Source organism: Trichomycterus rosablanca, chromosome 10, assembly GCF_030014385.1.
Source record: "Trichomycterus rosablanca isolate fTriRos1 chromosome 10, fTriRos1.hap1, whole genome shotgun sequence".
NCBI classification, from domain to species: Eukaryota; Metazoa; Chordata; class Actinopteri; order Siluriformes; family Trichomycteridae; genus Trichomycterus; species Trichomycterus rosablanca.
The window spans coordinates 27088263-27105494 of record NC_085997.1 but is presented as its reverse complement, the minus strand read 5'-3'; the positions used below and the strand labels follow the sequence as shown (position 1 = coordinate 27105494).

At 41.0% G+C, this 17232-nt stretch overlaps 1 protein-coding gene across 1 annotated transcript in view; it reads right to left on the bottom strand.

Moving 5' to 3' along the window:
• atrnl1b (attractin-like 1b) overlaps positions 1–17232 on the bottom strand; it is a 177536-nt gene that overhangs the window by 82995 nt on the left and 77309 nt on the right. Inside the window, exons 22-24 of the mRNA XM_063003062.1 lie at positions 13663–13757; positions 10705–10783; positions 8523–8680 (exon numbers count right to left, since the gene is read on the bottom strand). Of these exons, the coding sequence (XP_062859132.1) occupies positions 8523–8680; positions 10705–10783; positions 13663–13757 (332 nt within the window). The remainder of the gene's footprint in view (positions 1–8522; positions 8681–10704; positions 10784–13662; positions 13758–17232) is intronic.

The following is a 17232-nucleotide window of genomic DNA, read 5'->3' as shown; positions in this document are numbered from 1 at the left end:
AACTTTTTTAACCATATTTCCAAAGAGTATATTGGACACCAAAACAACACTGATCACCAAAAGAACACCATACCCACAGTGAAGTATGGTGGTGGCTGCATTATGCTTTGGGTCTGTTTTATTTTCTACCTAGAACTGGGGCTTTAGTAAAGGTGGAGGAAACAAATAGTCAGTTTTGGAACAAACCTTCTGCTAAAAAGCAGAAGATTACAAAAAAAATTCACCTATCAGCACAACAACAACCCAAATCATAGCCCCAGATCAACAAAAGAATGGTTCACCAGATAAAGATTAAAGTTTTGGAATGGCCCGGCCAGAGCCCAGATCTGAATCCAATTGAAAATCTGTGTGGTGACCTGAAGAGCCCATGCAGGAGCTCATGCATAGGAGATGCCCTCACAATCTGACAGATCTGGAATGCTTTTGCAAGAAAAAGTGGGCGACGATTGCCTAATCATGATGTGTCATGCTGATAGACTCCTCTCAAAAAGACTCAATGCTGCCATGAAATCAAAAGGTGCTTCAATGAAAATGCATATTTATTTAATTACTGGGACAGTGGTAGCTTACTGGGTAGAACTGTGGGCTATCAATCAGAAGACTGTCGGCTCAAATCTAGGCTCTGCTATGCAACCACTTGAGCAAGGTCCTTGTTTTATGCATTTTTCTCCAGTTTTTAGCACATCCAATTTTTACCCGATTGCATAAGGCTTCCTCTCTACTGGTGCTGACCCCCACCCCTGATCGACAAGAGCGAACTGACACACACCCCCTCCGACACGTGAGCCGTACCCGACTGCATCTTTTCACCTGCACGAGTCGGGTTCTCATGCCAATCAGCCTTGTGCACGGAGAGCCACACCCTGATCAGCATTATTCCTCTACTCTGTGCAGACGCCATCAATCAGCCAGCAGAGGTCGTAATTGCATCAGTTATGTGGTCCCTATCCGGCTCCCTTCCTGGATGAACAACAGCCAAACGTTCATATAGGTGTCCAGCCAAGATGGATGGCAGAGCTAAGATTCAATACAATGTATTTGAAATCCCAGCTCTGGTGTGCTAGCGTATTTTACTGCTGCGCCACCTTTTACTGCTGCGGCCAGCCTTGAGCAAGGTCATTAACCCTGTCTGCTCCAGGGGCGCCGAACAATGGCGGACCTTGTGCTCTGACCCCAGGTTGCAAACAAGCTGGGATATCCAAAAAGAATTTCCTTGTACTGTACACGTGTATATGTATATATGACAAATGTACAGTGGGGAAAATAAGTATTTGATACACTGCCGATTTTGCAAGTTTTCCCACCTACAAAGAATGGAGAGGCCTGTAATTTTTATCGTAGGCACACTTCAACTGTGAGAGACAGAATCTAAAAAAAAAAATCCAGATAATCACATCGTATGATTTTTAAATAATTAATTTGCATTTTATTGCATGAAATAAGTATTTGATCACCTACCAACCAGCAAGAATTCTGTCTCTCACAGACCTGTTAGTTTTTCTTAAAGAAGCCCTCCTATTCTGCACTCATTACCTGTATTTATTGCACCTGTTTGAGTGTGTGGACAGGTGTCTTTTATACAGGTTACGAGTTCAATCAATCACACTCCAACCTCTACCATGGCCAAGACCAAAGAGCTGTCTAAGGACACCAGGGACAACATTGTAGACCTGCACAAGGCTGGGATGGGCTACAGGACAATAGCAAGCAGCTTGGTGGGAAGGCAACAACTGTTGGCGCAATTATTAGAAAATGGAAGAAACACAAGATGACTGTCAATCTTCCTCGGTCTAATGCTCCATGCAAGATCTCACCTCGTGGGGTAAGGATGATCCTGAGAAAGGTCAGGAATAAGCCCAGAACCACACGGGAGGACCTGGTCAATGACCTGAAGAGAGCTGGGACCACAGTCTCAAAGATTACCGTTAGTAACACACTACGCCGCCATGGATTAACAAAAAGACCACTGTTTCATGTACTTTGTACTTACAAACAACTATAAAGTGGGGAATTAGAGGAGAAATAAAGAATAAGCTGAATGAATAGGTTCCTACACACTTTAAAGAGCCTCAGTACAAAAGAAAGGCAGACAGACTGTCTATAAAAGCATGATCATCTGTCGTGTTTCAAAACACGTGCACTTTTATAGAGGAATTCAAGGGTAATTAATCTGGAAGTAATTAAGTGTTTATGCAAGGCAAACTCAAGTACTAGTGAACTCTCATGTTCTTAGAATAAAAAAGCAAAGCAGAATGTGATGTTTAGAGAAAGCTATGGGGGTATCAACATCCTCAAGCCTACTGTTGCCATACATCACACTTACTTTTTTAAATGAATCCAAAGAGCATTTTCGGGAAGACCTTTGCATCCAGCATCAGTGCCTGACTTCACAAATGCTCTTTTAACTAAATGGGCACACTTTCCCACAGACACACTTCTGTTGAAAGCCTTCCTGGAAGAGTGGTGCTGGCATAGCAAGGGGGTGGGGGGCTAACATCAAGCATCTAACACTCACGATCAGGTCTGCTCATATAATGTGTGTTTTTATCAGCACAGCAAATACACTGAGGCATGTAGGACAACTGTCAGAATATATCATCAGCTTCTCACGATTTTACAGTGAAGGTACAGTGGTACCTTGTAACTCGACACCCCCTAAATCGAAAACTTTGAAATTTGTACCCTTATACTTATACATTTGTTTCCCTTAAACTTGACGTGTGTGCGACTGCAGCTTAATTCAGAGCTTGGCTTGTATTAAAAGATGAACATAGCAACACTAAACCTCTCTTAATTATTACTGCTCATAAGTTCTCTCCACTAATGAAATTCCTCACTCGTTCTTGTAGTACAATAAGTCACGATAAGCTTTGTGCACCGGCACGCTCCATAGGAAGTAACGGCACAGCCAGTACAAAAGTGATTTTGCCGCTTCTCATGTGACGGCGCCCTTAGTGAACTCGCTAAGGAATAACGGTAGTGCAAGATTAAGCATCTCCACGATTTACAAGTAGAGGTAAAGTGCAGGTTTTATTATTACTTTTTTTGTATCAGTGTTTTTTTATATTATATTTGTGTTATTTTTTGTGTATAAGTGACAAAAACAACCCCAGTATTTTACATTAGCCTAAAATACTGTATATGCAGTGTCACAGGACCTTGGAACGCATTAACAGGTTTCCCCCATACATCCTTATGGGAAAAAATACCTTACAACTCAATGCCACTCCCAGAACCAACTGACGTCGAGTTTCAAGGTATTACTGTATTTGCACTGAAAAAAAACATAGAAGCATACAGATGTACTTAAGAGAACTATAGAACTGTCCAAAAAAATTAGGAATACTTCCTCCTCATACAGTGACTCAACATCAATTGGTTCTGGGAGTGGCGCTGAGTTTAAAAGGCGTTAAATTTCAAGGTATTTTTTTCCCCCCATAAGGATGTATGAGAGACCTGTTAATGTGTTCCATGGTTCTGTGGACTTGCATATATTTTAGGCTTATGTCAAATAATGAGGTGACACTGACACTTGTACACTGAAAATAACACAAATATAACATAAAAAACCCTGAAATAAAAAGCTGATTCTTACAATTTCTCAGAACCCTGAGCTGTAACACAAGTTTAAAAGTGAAACAGTAAGGAAAATCCAGCTGAACACAGATTCATGTGGAGTGTGGAGTGAATCTGATAGTTATTCCACACAAATGCAGATATGCTCATATTCACACTTTGATGATGTATTACTGCACCGCTCAAGCCGAGCGCTGAACGAAGTGACTGTTGATTGTTAATTTGAAATTAAATTAATTAATTAAAAAAGAAAACAAACTAAAGACGTTGAGTTTAAGGGAAATGTTGAGTTTAAGGGTACAAATTTCTTGACTAAGGGCGTTAAGTTTCAAAGGTTTTGCGTTTAGGGGACATTGAGTTACAAGGTACCTCTGTATTAGGAAGGAAATAGCACAAAATCTTTTACAGAACAAAAATGCATGATTAACAAGCAGCTGCAGATGGTGGGCATTACAGGCAAAAATATTAGCACACAGGTTGACACTATTTCATTAGATTAAGAAACTAAGTGCAGTAAGCTGCTTACAGCTCTCTGCAGTGCAGTAATACTCCATCAGATTGAGTTCTCACCAAGCCAAAAAACTCAGAAAGATTTAAAATAGATTCCGGAGAAGCTAAGGGATGAGATGAGGTACTCATACGTAAATGTCTGCACTTTGATGTGCAGTATTAATTCACTAACCTCCCTCCCATTTCTCACTGGCAACTCTATTTCATTGGGGGGGGGGACATCAAACAGAACTACTTATATACTGTATATTACTAAGCAAAAAAGGGACAGTGGTAGCTTAGTGGGTAAGGTATTGGACTAGTGATCAGCGGCTTGTTGGTTCAGGCCCCATCACTGCCAAGTTGCGTGCCAGTTCACCCTTTTGCCAAAGATTCCACTCACTCACTCACTCTCTTAACCGTTTATCCAGTTAAGGTCTCGGGGGGTGCTGGAGCCTATCCCATCTTTTCAATGGGCGCAAGGCACACAGTAACACCCTGGACGGGGTGCCAGTTCATCGCAGGGCAGACACACACACACACACATCAATTCACCTATAGGGCAATTCAGTGTCTCCAATTAACCTGACTGCATGTTTTTGGACTGTGGGAGAAAACCGGAGCTCCCGGAGGAAACCCACGCAGACACGGGGAGGACATGCAAACTCCACACAGAAAGGACCCGGAGCACCCCTCACCTGAGGATCGAACCCAGGACTTTCTTGCTGCGAGGCAACAGTGCTACCCACCGAGCCACCCACCAAAAATTCCACCCCACTGAATTTTAATCTGAATTTCATTCTGCACAGTTGGTACAAAATAAGCATTGCCATATACATTTTTATGGGTGGTCCTTATGTTTTCGCCCATCAGTGTTCATACAACAACTTAAATCATTAATTTGCCATTTTGGATAAATATATAACACAATTTTACTTTGTGGAACTGCCTATTTATTAATTTATTTATTCATTTGGGTTTTAATGCCAGGTTTAACACATGTATGTTATTTAACTATTGTGTTTCAGTCTGCTTATTTTATCCTGACTTTATATTTTGGGCCATTTTATATTTTCCATCGCCTAATTTCTCCTTTTAATTAAAACTGACTAAAGCTAGCACTGTCTGTGTCTATACAAATAGGTCTAGTTTTACTGCAAACATTTTAATTTAAAGGTCTGAGAAGCTAATCAGTGTCAGTGGATCATGGAAAAATCCGAATTCTGCCTGCTACACAAACAATGATTGGCTTGTTGTTCATACAGGGCGGAAAGCCAGATAGGGACCTCATAACCGATGCAATTACGACCTCTGCTGGCTGATTGATGGTGCCTGCACAGAGTCGAGGAATAATGCATTGTGGCTCTAATGTGGCTCTTCATACACAAAGCTGATCCGCATATGAACTCGCCTAGTGCAGGCGAATTTATGCAGTCGGCTACTGCACACGTGTCGGAGGGGGCGTGAGTTAGTCACGGCTCTCCTTAATCGGCAGTGGAGATCAGCATCGATAGAGAGGAAGCGTAATGCAATCGCGTAATTGGAAACGACTAGACTTGACCAAGTAAGACACCAACTGTTTTAAGCTGGCCACATCTTAGGCTACATCACAAATTAAAGTTAAATAAGTGCACTAAAAATAGTGTGGGGGAAAGTTTCCTAAGAATATTTGGTATCATAATATTTTATAATTAAAGAGTCGAGAGATTCTTTAAACCTGACAAGAAAAAAACAAAACTCATTTCAAGAAATGCACAGGTTTATTTATTTATTTAGATTTTAATGCCATGTTTAACATGTATGTGTAATTTTATGGCAAGATAGGTATTATGTTTCTGTCTGCTTATTTTATCTTATTGTAATTTGAGCTATTTTATATTTTCATTTTTATGGCTGCAAGGTAGATTAAGAATTGTGTTCTTGTGCTGTCCTGTGTAAGAATGGAACACACGGATTGCTTTTAAAAGGAACTGACATGCTGTTTACTAATAAAATGTTTAACTTGTATCCATGATAGACAAATATCAAGTGGAGAAATCATTCCTGCACCGTCAATTCATAAACCGCTGAATGTGATACCCTGTCTGTATGTCAAAACATGCCGGACGGAAGCGTGACCCCTTCAGGGCAAAGCTGCAAGGCACGGTGACAGAAGATCAACACAGGAGTTCACAGTGCCAGATCAGATCTGCATCTGTTCCACTTGGCCAAGCAAGCCCTGACTGCCGCCTTATAGAGCTGCAGCCTCTACGAAAGCTGGTGCCACCTAGAGATGATGCCATACAGCCTGAGGCAGCACACTCAGCCCATCGTGGGGGGGTAACAGTAAGGAGGGAGTGAGATAGAAGGAGACTTTAGCACGGTCACCCCCCCTCAGGGTTTGACACCAGGCATGACGTGGCCCTTTGCTCCAGTCAGCGCTCTGACATTATGCTACAGTGCTTTCAGTCATTTCTGCTCCGGAATGAAAATAACTCGACAAAAATAACAGACAGAAGTGGTAAGCTGGTATGTTTTGGAATTTCAGAATGAAAGGATGAACTGTAATATAATAATGATGAGCTCAGCTAGTGAGGTTAACATCCTTTTTAATTGTATATGTAGATTTCCTTGGCTACACCTGGGGTCTGTCTGAAAACCTAGTGAGCTGCCCTACTGCCTACCTGGGCAGCTGCCCTAATAGAGATTATTCTAATGAGACATCGAACTTATCATAAAGCAGGTTATTTAGACGCACTACTTAGACGCACTACTTAGACGGACTTGCTGCAATTGCGTTACTAAGCAAACACAGTTGTCCTCAGGCCATTCAAATAAATGGGCTGAGGTGACACAAACCGCTACCATGCCAGGTAACGTCTCTCTTACCCAAATTTGCACACAATTGACACTTTTATAGAAATTCAAAATCAATGAGAATTGATTTACATTTGAAAAGAACTCGTTCGTTGCTTTAAATTCATCTGCTATATTAGTAATTCTTTTGCGTGAAAAGTTGTGCCATACTGAATGCTGGGATTGCCTCGGATGCTCCCTCGTTATTCAGTCAGATTATCCTTGGTATCTAAACTAAAGATAAAAAAAATATGTCCGATTTGTCAGTACATTTGATTATGTGCACTGCCAAAAATAGCAGGTTGCATTGGACATTTGTCCAGATATATCTCACTTAAACTTAAAATTGTCAATTTATGTAATGTATCTATTCTGTCTCTGTTTATTTTTATTTAATTCTATACACATAACTATAATACCTTCAGGGTGGTGGGTTGATTTTTTAAATGTATTTATTTATAATGATTTTAACGTTATGTTGTACACACTGGTTACATTCATGACAGAACAGGTAATTACTGGTTTTTAACACAGTCATGGACAATTTTGTATCTCCAGTTCACCTCACTTGCATGTATTTGGACTGTGGGAGGAAACCCACGCAGACACAGGGAGAACATGCTCCACCTGGGAATCGAATCCAATCGAATCAATAATAAATGAATGTGCAGGACCTACGTGCTGTGCTGTGAGGCAAAGGTCCTGCACATTAATTTATTATTAATTTGTAATAATAAAAATTATTTGTATTTATTTTTCAGTTGGGAAATCCTGATCCGGATTGCTATTGCGTGCACGTTCCTTCCAAGTGCATGTGCACTTTTTCAATTCAACACTATGAAGTAAATGTATGTAAATGTGTCTCCTATCTGCACTATAGATATGTACATTTGCTGGAGGGTGCCTGCAATAAAGATGAGAAACATATTTCATAAAGAAAAAAAGTAATGTACGGCACTTCAAATCCAACCCCACTGTCTCTTTGAACCATCATCTGTCTTTAGGCATCACTCTGAGACTGTCATTACACGGCAGTCATCTAGGCATCTGGCATCATAATACATTCGCATATGAGACCTGATTCAATTTTATGGATCATAAGACTAGGGAATGAATATTGTGGGGGAAACTGTTGCAAAACTGTCCCGGCGCATAGCTAAATAATTGATTCCCGCCTTATAAAGCCATGGATCTTCTCAGGAGTGCTTCTTTTCGTCTAAGTGCGTTTTAAAGTTACGGCAATCAATACGATTTCCGACAGAATGACGGCTGGATTTCCGTTTGGTTCGACGGTTGATGTGGATGAGCTACCTCAGCATAGCATTAATGGAAATCTTACCACAGGAGACAGATCCCTGTCTATTAACGATCTCTCTATAAGGTAAACACCATCTACTTCAGAGATTTTGACTACATGAAGCCTCTGGAATGGGCCGGAATATGTATCTGTATTTTATTTATATTCATTTATTTGGATTTTAACGTCATGCTTTACACACGTTAGTTACATTCATGACAGGACAGGTAAAGTCTTTAAGGTCAAACACAGTCATGGACAATTTTGTATCTCCAATTCACCTCACTTGCACGTCTTTGTACAGTGGGAGGAAACCGGAACTTACCTGTATTTTAATAGGCCAGGAAAAGTTGCTGACATAGACGTAGAAGGTGATGTTGGGATTGGTACGGAAGCTGAACTTCTCGCAGGAGAAGCTGTCCTTGTACTCCTTAATGTTGGTCTTGGACAGAATGGGCACTTCCTCTCCAGAGATGGTACCAGCTGTTGGGAGAATATGTTTAGACAGATTGTGATTACTTCAGCTGAATGAGTGCAAACTACACTGATCATTAAAACATTAAAACCACCTCCTTGTTTTTACACTCACTGTCCATTTTATTAGCTCCACTTACCATATAGGAGCACTTTGTAGTTCTACAATTACTGACTGTAGTCCATCTGTTTCTCTGCATGCTTTGTTAGCCCCCTTTCACCCTGTTCTTCAATGGTCAGGACTCTCCCAGGACCACCACAGAGCAGGTATTATTTAGGAAGTGGATCATTCTTAGCACTGCAGTGACACTGACATGGTGGTGGTGTGTTAGTGTGTGTTGTGCTGGTATGAGTGGATCAGACACAGCAGCGCTGCTGGAGTTTTCAAACACATCACTGTCACTGCTGGACTAAGAATAGTCCACCAACCAAAAATATCCAGCTAACAGCGCCCCATGGGCAGCGTCCTATGACCACTGATGAAGGTCTAGAAGATGACCAACTCAAACAGCAGCAATAGATGAGCGATCGTCTCTGACCTTACATCTACAAGGAGGTCTAATAGAGTGGACAGTGAGTGGACACGGTATTTAAAAACTCCAGCAGCGCTGCTGTGTCTGATCCACTCATACCAGCACAGCACACACTAACACACCACCACCATGTCATTGTCACTGCAGTGCTGAGAATGATCCACCACCTAAATAATACCTGTTCTGTGGTGGTCATGGGAGAGTCCAGACCATTGAAGAACAGGGTGAAAGCAGGCTAGAGAAATAGATGGACTACAGTCAGTAATCGTAGAACTACAAAGTGCTTCAATATGGTAGGTGGAGCTGATAAAATGGACAGTAAGTGTAGAAACAAGGAGGTGGTTTTAATGTTATGGATGATCAGTGTATATTTCAATATTTCAGGAATACTACTACAATTGTCAACTGCATTGTATGACCTCCTAAACCCAGTTCTAACTGGTATAGACCAGTTCCTATGTTCTAGCTAAGAAATCTCTGTAACAGATGGAATCTTCCACTGTCCTACAAGGTCACTGATGGGAGAATAAAGGGTGATTATTTTCTTTCCTTCATATCGCACTCTGAGTTTCTATGTGAGACTTTGTCAGTGCGATCCTTCTCTGCAGACAAGATTAAAACTCTTTTCTACTCATAATCCAGTCTCTGAGGTATTTCATTAAGGGGTTTCTACCACACTTGACAAGCTTGCAAAACTTTGCAAATCTCTTAATTTGAACTGCTTCAAAACTTTCTGAACGTACAAGACCCTGGAAAAGTTACATTTTAGCCAATTTCAAGGCAGTGGTAGCGATCAGCAGGTACCACCGCCGCTGAGCAAGACCCTTAACCCTCAATTGCCTGCATTGTACACACTCACAATTGTAGGCTGCTGTGGATAAAAGCATCTGCTAAACGACGTAAATGTAGCCAGGCTGATTACTCGCCCACCCCAACCCTTTTAGATCAGTGAGACCAAACAAGTCTCCAACCACATATTTTAATCACACACACATCCCCATTCAAAACCAGCAATACGAAACAAAGCCCTCAAAATGACAGTGCGGGCGCCGCTCTGTGGGAACGGTTATCTTAATTGAAATCATTCAGTGCTCTTGAAGACGACTAAGTCCCAGAATTCGGAGAGGCGGCTCTGACTATTGTCAAGAGTCGTTCCCAGAGGAGGGTAACGTTAAGCGTGAAGCCGGCGCTCCAAATATTAATGTAGAGCAACAGGAGTTCAAGGGGAAGAGCGATGAACCTATTTTAGAGGCGAGAACGTGTCCAAGTCACGAATGCTGTCTGGTGGCTTTTTGGATAAAAAGAGATAAAAACAAACAAGCCGAGCAAATATAATAATAATAAAAAACATGCAGCAAAACAGAACAAGTGTGCATTGTGGTCACACAGGTAGATACAAAAACAATCACAAAGCCAAATGCTATACACATCCTATACACATTTACCAGCTACACAGTTATATTTATTTATTTATAAGGAAAAGAAAGTTAGGCTATTTACCTGTTGATCCGATAGACCAGGTGACGTTGAGATTAAAGTTGTTGGATGCGTTGATTAACATTTCCAGATTTTTGTTGGTCTTCACATACAAAAGAGAATTTAGAACCAGTTAGTCTTTGTTTTTTTCAGAACTACATTAAAGCTTTTTTCTTTTTGAAATGACATTTTAAACCTGATGGCCATTAATACTTAAATATTTAAATAGCCAAACACATCCAAGTCTTCGGGTGGCAAGTGTGGGTGCTGCACAGCATTAGGGTCTGTTAGTTTATTTTTGGTTACATTCAAGACAGGAAACGGTAGTTACTCATTACACAAGGTTCATCAGTTCACAAGGTTATATCAAACACAGTCATGGACAATTTAGTATCTCCAGTTCACCTCACTTGCATGTCTTTAGACTGTGGGAGGAAACCGGAGCTCCCGGAGGAAACCCACACCGACACGGGGAGAACGTGCAAACACCACACAGAAAGGACCCGGACCGCCCCAACTGGAGATCGAACCCAGGACCTTGGCATAAGGGTCTTTTTCCTCCCGATTTAGTGCAGTCAATTTGTCTTCCGCTGCTGAGGGATACCCGATTGCATCCGAAGAGAGCATGTCACTGCCCACGCCGCTTTCGACACCTGCACAGCCCTCCTCTTCTCGCCCCTGCATTCTGCATAATCAGGGTCCTTACACAACGTATAAAGATCCCACCCACATGTAGTCCGGTCTTCCCGCCCTAGCAGATACAGTGGCCAATTAGTATCTGCTGCAGGCACTGCCAATTATTATAGTTCTTTTTTTTTTTTTTTATGCATTTTCTCCCCATTTTCCTCCTGATTTAGCGCAGTCAGTTTGTCTTCCGCTGCTGAGGGATACCCGATCGCATCCGAGGAGAGCACGTCGCTGTCCACGTTTCTTCTGACATGTGCACAGGCGTCTCTTCTCGCCCCTGCATGCCATCCCAACCTACACATAGTCCGGTCGTCCAGCCCTTGCAGATACGGTGGCCAATTAGTATCTGCTGCAGGCACTGCCAATTTTGCCCGCCAGATGGCACCCTGTCGACCAGTGGCTACGGTGACTTTCGAACCGAGGAGTTAAGAATCTTGTGTTGGTGTGCTAGCGAAATATCCCACTGTGCCACCTGGGCACCTAAACCTTGTCAATTCTAAAGTCTTAACCAACAGCTCTAACTTTGGATATTATTACAGGCATGACATGTCAACAAACAACAGCATTAAAAATAATATTTTAGGTTAATTTAAACAACAAATAATTTACACACCACTGCTTAAATGTAGCATTTTTTTTAATAAGAGGTAAGAAAAGCCACAAAACTAATTCTAATGTTAATAATAATATAAAATAACTAATAATAGTATTAAAAGTATTTTCAGCGATAGTTATTAACTCATTTCACTATTACATGCCACAAGTAAAAGAAATTAGCTAGTAAAATAAACATTACAAGTGTCCAATTTGAGAATGCGCCATGACAATAATGAGGTCAAACCCTTTAAATGTACATAAATAGAGAGCAAAAGTAATTTATTGTCTCCAACCACAGTTGTCTGTTCTTTATTTTTAAACTACATATACACGTAATGTCTATGACTATAAATAGAGGCCAATATAAATAGAAAAAAAGCAATTAATGATTTTAATGCCACGTTTAACACGTGTGTCATTTTATGGCATTATTGGTATTACGTTTGAGTCTGCTTATTGTATCTTGTCTTTATATCAATCAATGATTAAGCCATTTAAACATGTAGTGGAACACTGAGCACTTACAGAGGGTACCAGTAAGTAAAACTAAAGATTTAATAAACACAAAAATACTTTATAACTAAAAAGCACATTCAGCAAAATACTAAGTTTTTTATTACAACTTTGTACAATGTATTGTGTTTTATTTATGCATTTCTTTTCCCTTTTTTCCCCAATCTAGTCAAATCCAGTTACCCCAGTTGTGTCTCCTCCACTGCTACAGACCCCTACCTTGAGTGAAAAGGGCTGTACCGAAGACAAGGCCCCGATGACACGTGTGCAGTTGCCGACTATACATTTAACCCACCAAAGACGGCTTAACAGAATGGCAGAATCGCATAACCGAGAGTCATGTATTGCACTCTATTATTCACCATTTCTGTGCAGATGCTTTCAAAGAACCAACAATGAGAAACCCCTTCCACCACCCCTCCCGACAGACACAGCCAATCGTGTCTTTGTAGGTGCCCGACCGGTTGATGTTCAACGTATTAAAATGGGGTAAACACAGCATGTTCCCACTTATTTCTGGTCATTTGGATTAACCATACTTCAGATTGTTCCTCAATTACACAAACAGCATTTTTATTTATTGTCCAACCCAGCAAACAGATGTTAAAAACTATTAATGACTGCAATGCATCACCTCCTACGGTACCCAGAATGCCTCCGGCTGATAAACAACACACTACTAGTTTGTCACCACACTGATTCATGAGATTCTAGTTCTCTCCTTGTTTAATATACACACAGTTACATAATCTGTCAATTTTCTGCTTCATATATGCTACATTATACAGAATACAGGCTTTATGCAGAATTATGCAGTGTTTTAACTATGTGAACTATTTGGATATTTAAGTGATATTTATTTATTATGATTTTAACATCATGTTTTACACACTTTGGTTACATTCATGACAGGACAGGTAGTTACTTATTACTAAAGATTAATGCTCCATATATGCTACATTATACAGAATACAGGCATTATGTAGCATTATGTACCTTGTAACTATGTGAACTTTTTCTGTAGATATGGAAGTGATATACATGAATATTTTACTTTATGAATAATGTATTAACAATAAAGACACGGTGCTACTGATGCAAAGTGAGTGAGTGGCTAGAGATTTATTCAACAGCAGGTACAGGGTGGTATTGTGTTCTTTGTCTGGTGAGTGGGGGATAACTGACCTGTTCTGGGGTTGCCATAAAATTGATGGCAGTGTAGTAGTGATCATCTTCCTGAAGCAAACTGAAGGTAAACTGGTAGTCAATTAGCAGATTGTCTATTAAAAAAAGCAAAAGCAACAGAAGATGCTACAGTTAAAGCTTTTACGTCTCAGTCCAGAACTACACAGTATCACCTGTTACACAATACAAGCTTTTAAAGTGTGATTCATTCATCCAGGAACATGTTTCCTGCCCTAACATTTACAAAGAAGTTCACCTAAAAAAAAAGCACCGTCACGGCTGTGCCACTGCTGACGAAAGTGAGGAGACTTGCATTCCTACTAACATTCAGCATGAAGTGCTCAATTAGTCATCCCTCACCCTTCATCTTTAATACTGACCCTTCATAGTGCATCAACACACTTCAGGATTGAAGGGGTTGTTTCCAAGACCTTTGATGAGGATGAGGATGATGATGAATTTATTCCATGATTAAAAATATATGCAAATACATTTTAAACCATTGAGGATTAAAACACAGTAAATCCATTTAGCTTGTTGGCAAAAAGAAAAAAAATCATACCAAGAAAAACTAAAAGGTTTTACTAATTAAATGACATAATTAATGAGAATGCAAAAAAGTGTAATAAAAATAATTCTTAGCGAGAAATGGAGAGCAAAAAGCTGTAATGAAAAAATAGAGATTATTATAGTGAGCAAGAAAAATACTATACAAACACATAATACAATATAGGTAACTCCTACAGTTATTAGGTCTGAGTGTGAAATTTAGAACGATAATGAAACTATTAGCTATTTATTATAACAGCCTAGCTATTGAGAGGGGCACCTGTCAGTGCGTTCTCACTGCTGTGCCTTAGTGACTTAAAAAATAAGGAGGTTGCATTAAAAATGGCATCCAACGTGAACACTGAGGCGAATCAGGTATGTGCAGGTATGTGGACCAGAATGATCCGCTGTGGTGACCCCTAAATAAGATATATACATGAATACATTCTAAAGGTTATGTATCTAGCTGAAAGCTTCATAGCACATCACAAATAAACATCTAGTAAATACAGTTTCCTGCACTTCTACTCCCGACGTACACATGGGGCAGAGAAGTGAAGCGAGTCAGTGTCAGAGTAGCTTGTTAATCCCCTATTGCTGCCAGTAAATGTTAGGTTGAGCTAAATTTCACTTTGGTTACATTCATGACAGGACAGGTGGTTACTCATTACACAAGATCTATCAGTTCAAGTTTTTAATATCAAACACAGTCATGGACATTTTGGCTGAAATCTCCAATTCTCTTTACTTGCACGTCTTTGGACTGTGGGAGGAAACCGATGCAGACACAGGGAGAACATGCAAAACCCACACAGAGAGGACCCGGGCCACCCCACCTGGGGATCGAACCCAAGACCTTCTTGCTGTGAGGCGACAGTGCCACCCACTGAGCCACCATGCAAAACCCACATTCTACACAATGGACTACTGATTTGCACTGATGGCAAACAACAAAAGTAACAAAATTTAGCAGGATAAACGGGGACCTGGCAACTGCTCCCAGCCATCCAACTTTGGGTGATGAAAGAAATTCTGTGGAAAATTGGCCACCACTGATCGCTTAAGCCTTGATAAAGTAAACAGAAAACAGCAACACCTCCACCCTGTTTCGCAGGATCATCCCACTTGCCCTTTGCTACTCCCTAATTTGCAAGCCGTATCTTTAAGCTTGTATAGCTAGCTAATGCGCAACATGGAAAATATATATGGAAAAATGAGACAAACAGCTTGATCTAGCTTTTACAGTTAGAAAAGCACTAATAAATGACTTTTTTAAAATCTGCTATTATAGACAGACATTACTACACTATATTTTACTGTGTACGCCAAAGGCACGTGTGAGCAGAGCTTGCATTAACAGTGCACACTAAGCTCAGCTGAACTGACCCTGCCTGAACTGCTATAGGTTTAAAGTGTGGCCTGTATAGATTTTTTTCTCCGGCCAGACAGAGTTACGCCACTCATATTGACATTCGGGGATTTTCCACTGTGGGGGACATTAAGCAAGCAATCCCATTAATGAGCTAGTTCCACAGAGGAAAAAGGACTGGACAATGGGTCAGACCATGGTTTGCCAGCATCGCACAAAAGAGGAAGGAAAAGCGGCTGATAGCGTTAGCGCCTACCTTTAATGTGTATGGCTGTAATGAGCTCAGTACTCTCACTTTCCCAGCCCACACGGAGTACAACAACACTGACCGAGTTGGTTCGCCCATGGGAACCCTAGTGCAGTTCAATCTTCTAATCAGAGCAACCAAAGCATTCGTTCAGCGCCCACGCACTCCGGCTAAAATACACCCTTACGCCGGAGTGGTGGCTGAGTGATTGATAAATTGACGGGTTTGTTTAATGTGGATTGGTGGTGGTTTATGGATACTGCTGGCAGCTTTTGCAGAATGAGCGAAATCTGATGTCCTGAACGCTCCCTCCACATTAAGGCTGGATGAGGTCCATGAGTACGTCTGTCTGCTAACGAATGCAAAACAGCATCCACGTGTGCATTTTGCATCATGCATCATGACACACCACAAGACTGCCACCTAGTGCTGATTCACCATGTCTTCCCACAGACGTTTTGCACAGCTTGGCAGGTCACACACTACAGTCACACCTTCTGTGACTTGTACGCTGAGTAAGTCGGCACCCTACCTCCGCTTCCTGTCCTCACACAGGATCCACTCACATGAACCTGCTACATTTTACTGACCCCAGGAAATGCTATTACGTCAGCGTGACGCGTTCTGGTGTATTTTTTTTCTATGGGCATGAATCATTTTGTTGCATGGGTTAAATCCAGCATATGGTCAAAAGTATGTGGGCGCCTAACAAATTAAAGTGCCTGTGTTTCAGCCACATTGCTGGGAATAAAATCAATTCTTGTAAATGTATTCATTCATTTATCAGGATTTTACCGTCATGTTTTATACACTTTGTGTGTACACATTGTTACACAAGATTCATCAGTTCACATTTTCGGCATTTACCAGACGCTCTTATCATATATATGCCAGAGCGACTTACAGAAGTACTTCCATAGTAAACATTTCATTACTCTAGTTTAAGTAATGAGTTAAGTTGAATGTCATACACAGTCATGGACGATTTTGTATCTTCAATTCACCTCACTTGCATCTATTTGGACTGTGGGAGGAAACCTGAGCTCCTGGAGTAAACCCACGCAGACACGGGGAGAACATGCAAACTCCACACAGAAAGGTCCCGGACCTTCTTGCTGTGAGGTGACAGTGCTACCCACTGAGCCAAACATGGTTTGACAAGTCTGACGCACCAAGCCCTGAACACAACTTCATCGAACACCTGTGGGATGCAAATTGCAAGGCAGGTAGGTGGGGGATGGGGGTTAGTAAAAAAATACCATCTTTTGGTGCATGCTCTATAATCCAGGTATGCAAATCCACAAAGTTGAATCAGTTCATCTGAACACAAAGTTTAGTGTGGAGATACGTCACGCCCAATTGCTCTGGTTTGAACAAGGAGTCAAAGAGGCCATCTATGTGAAGA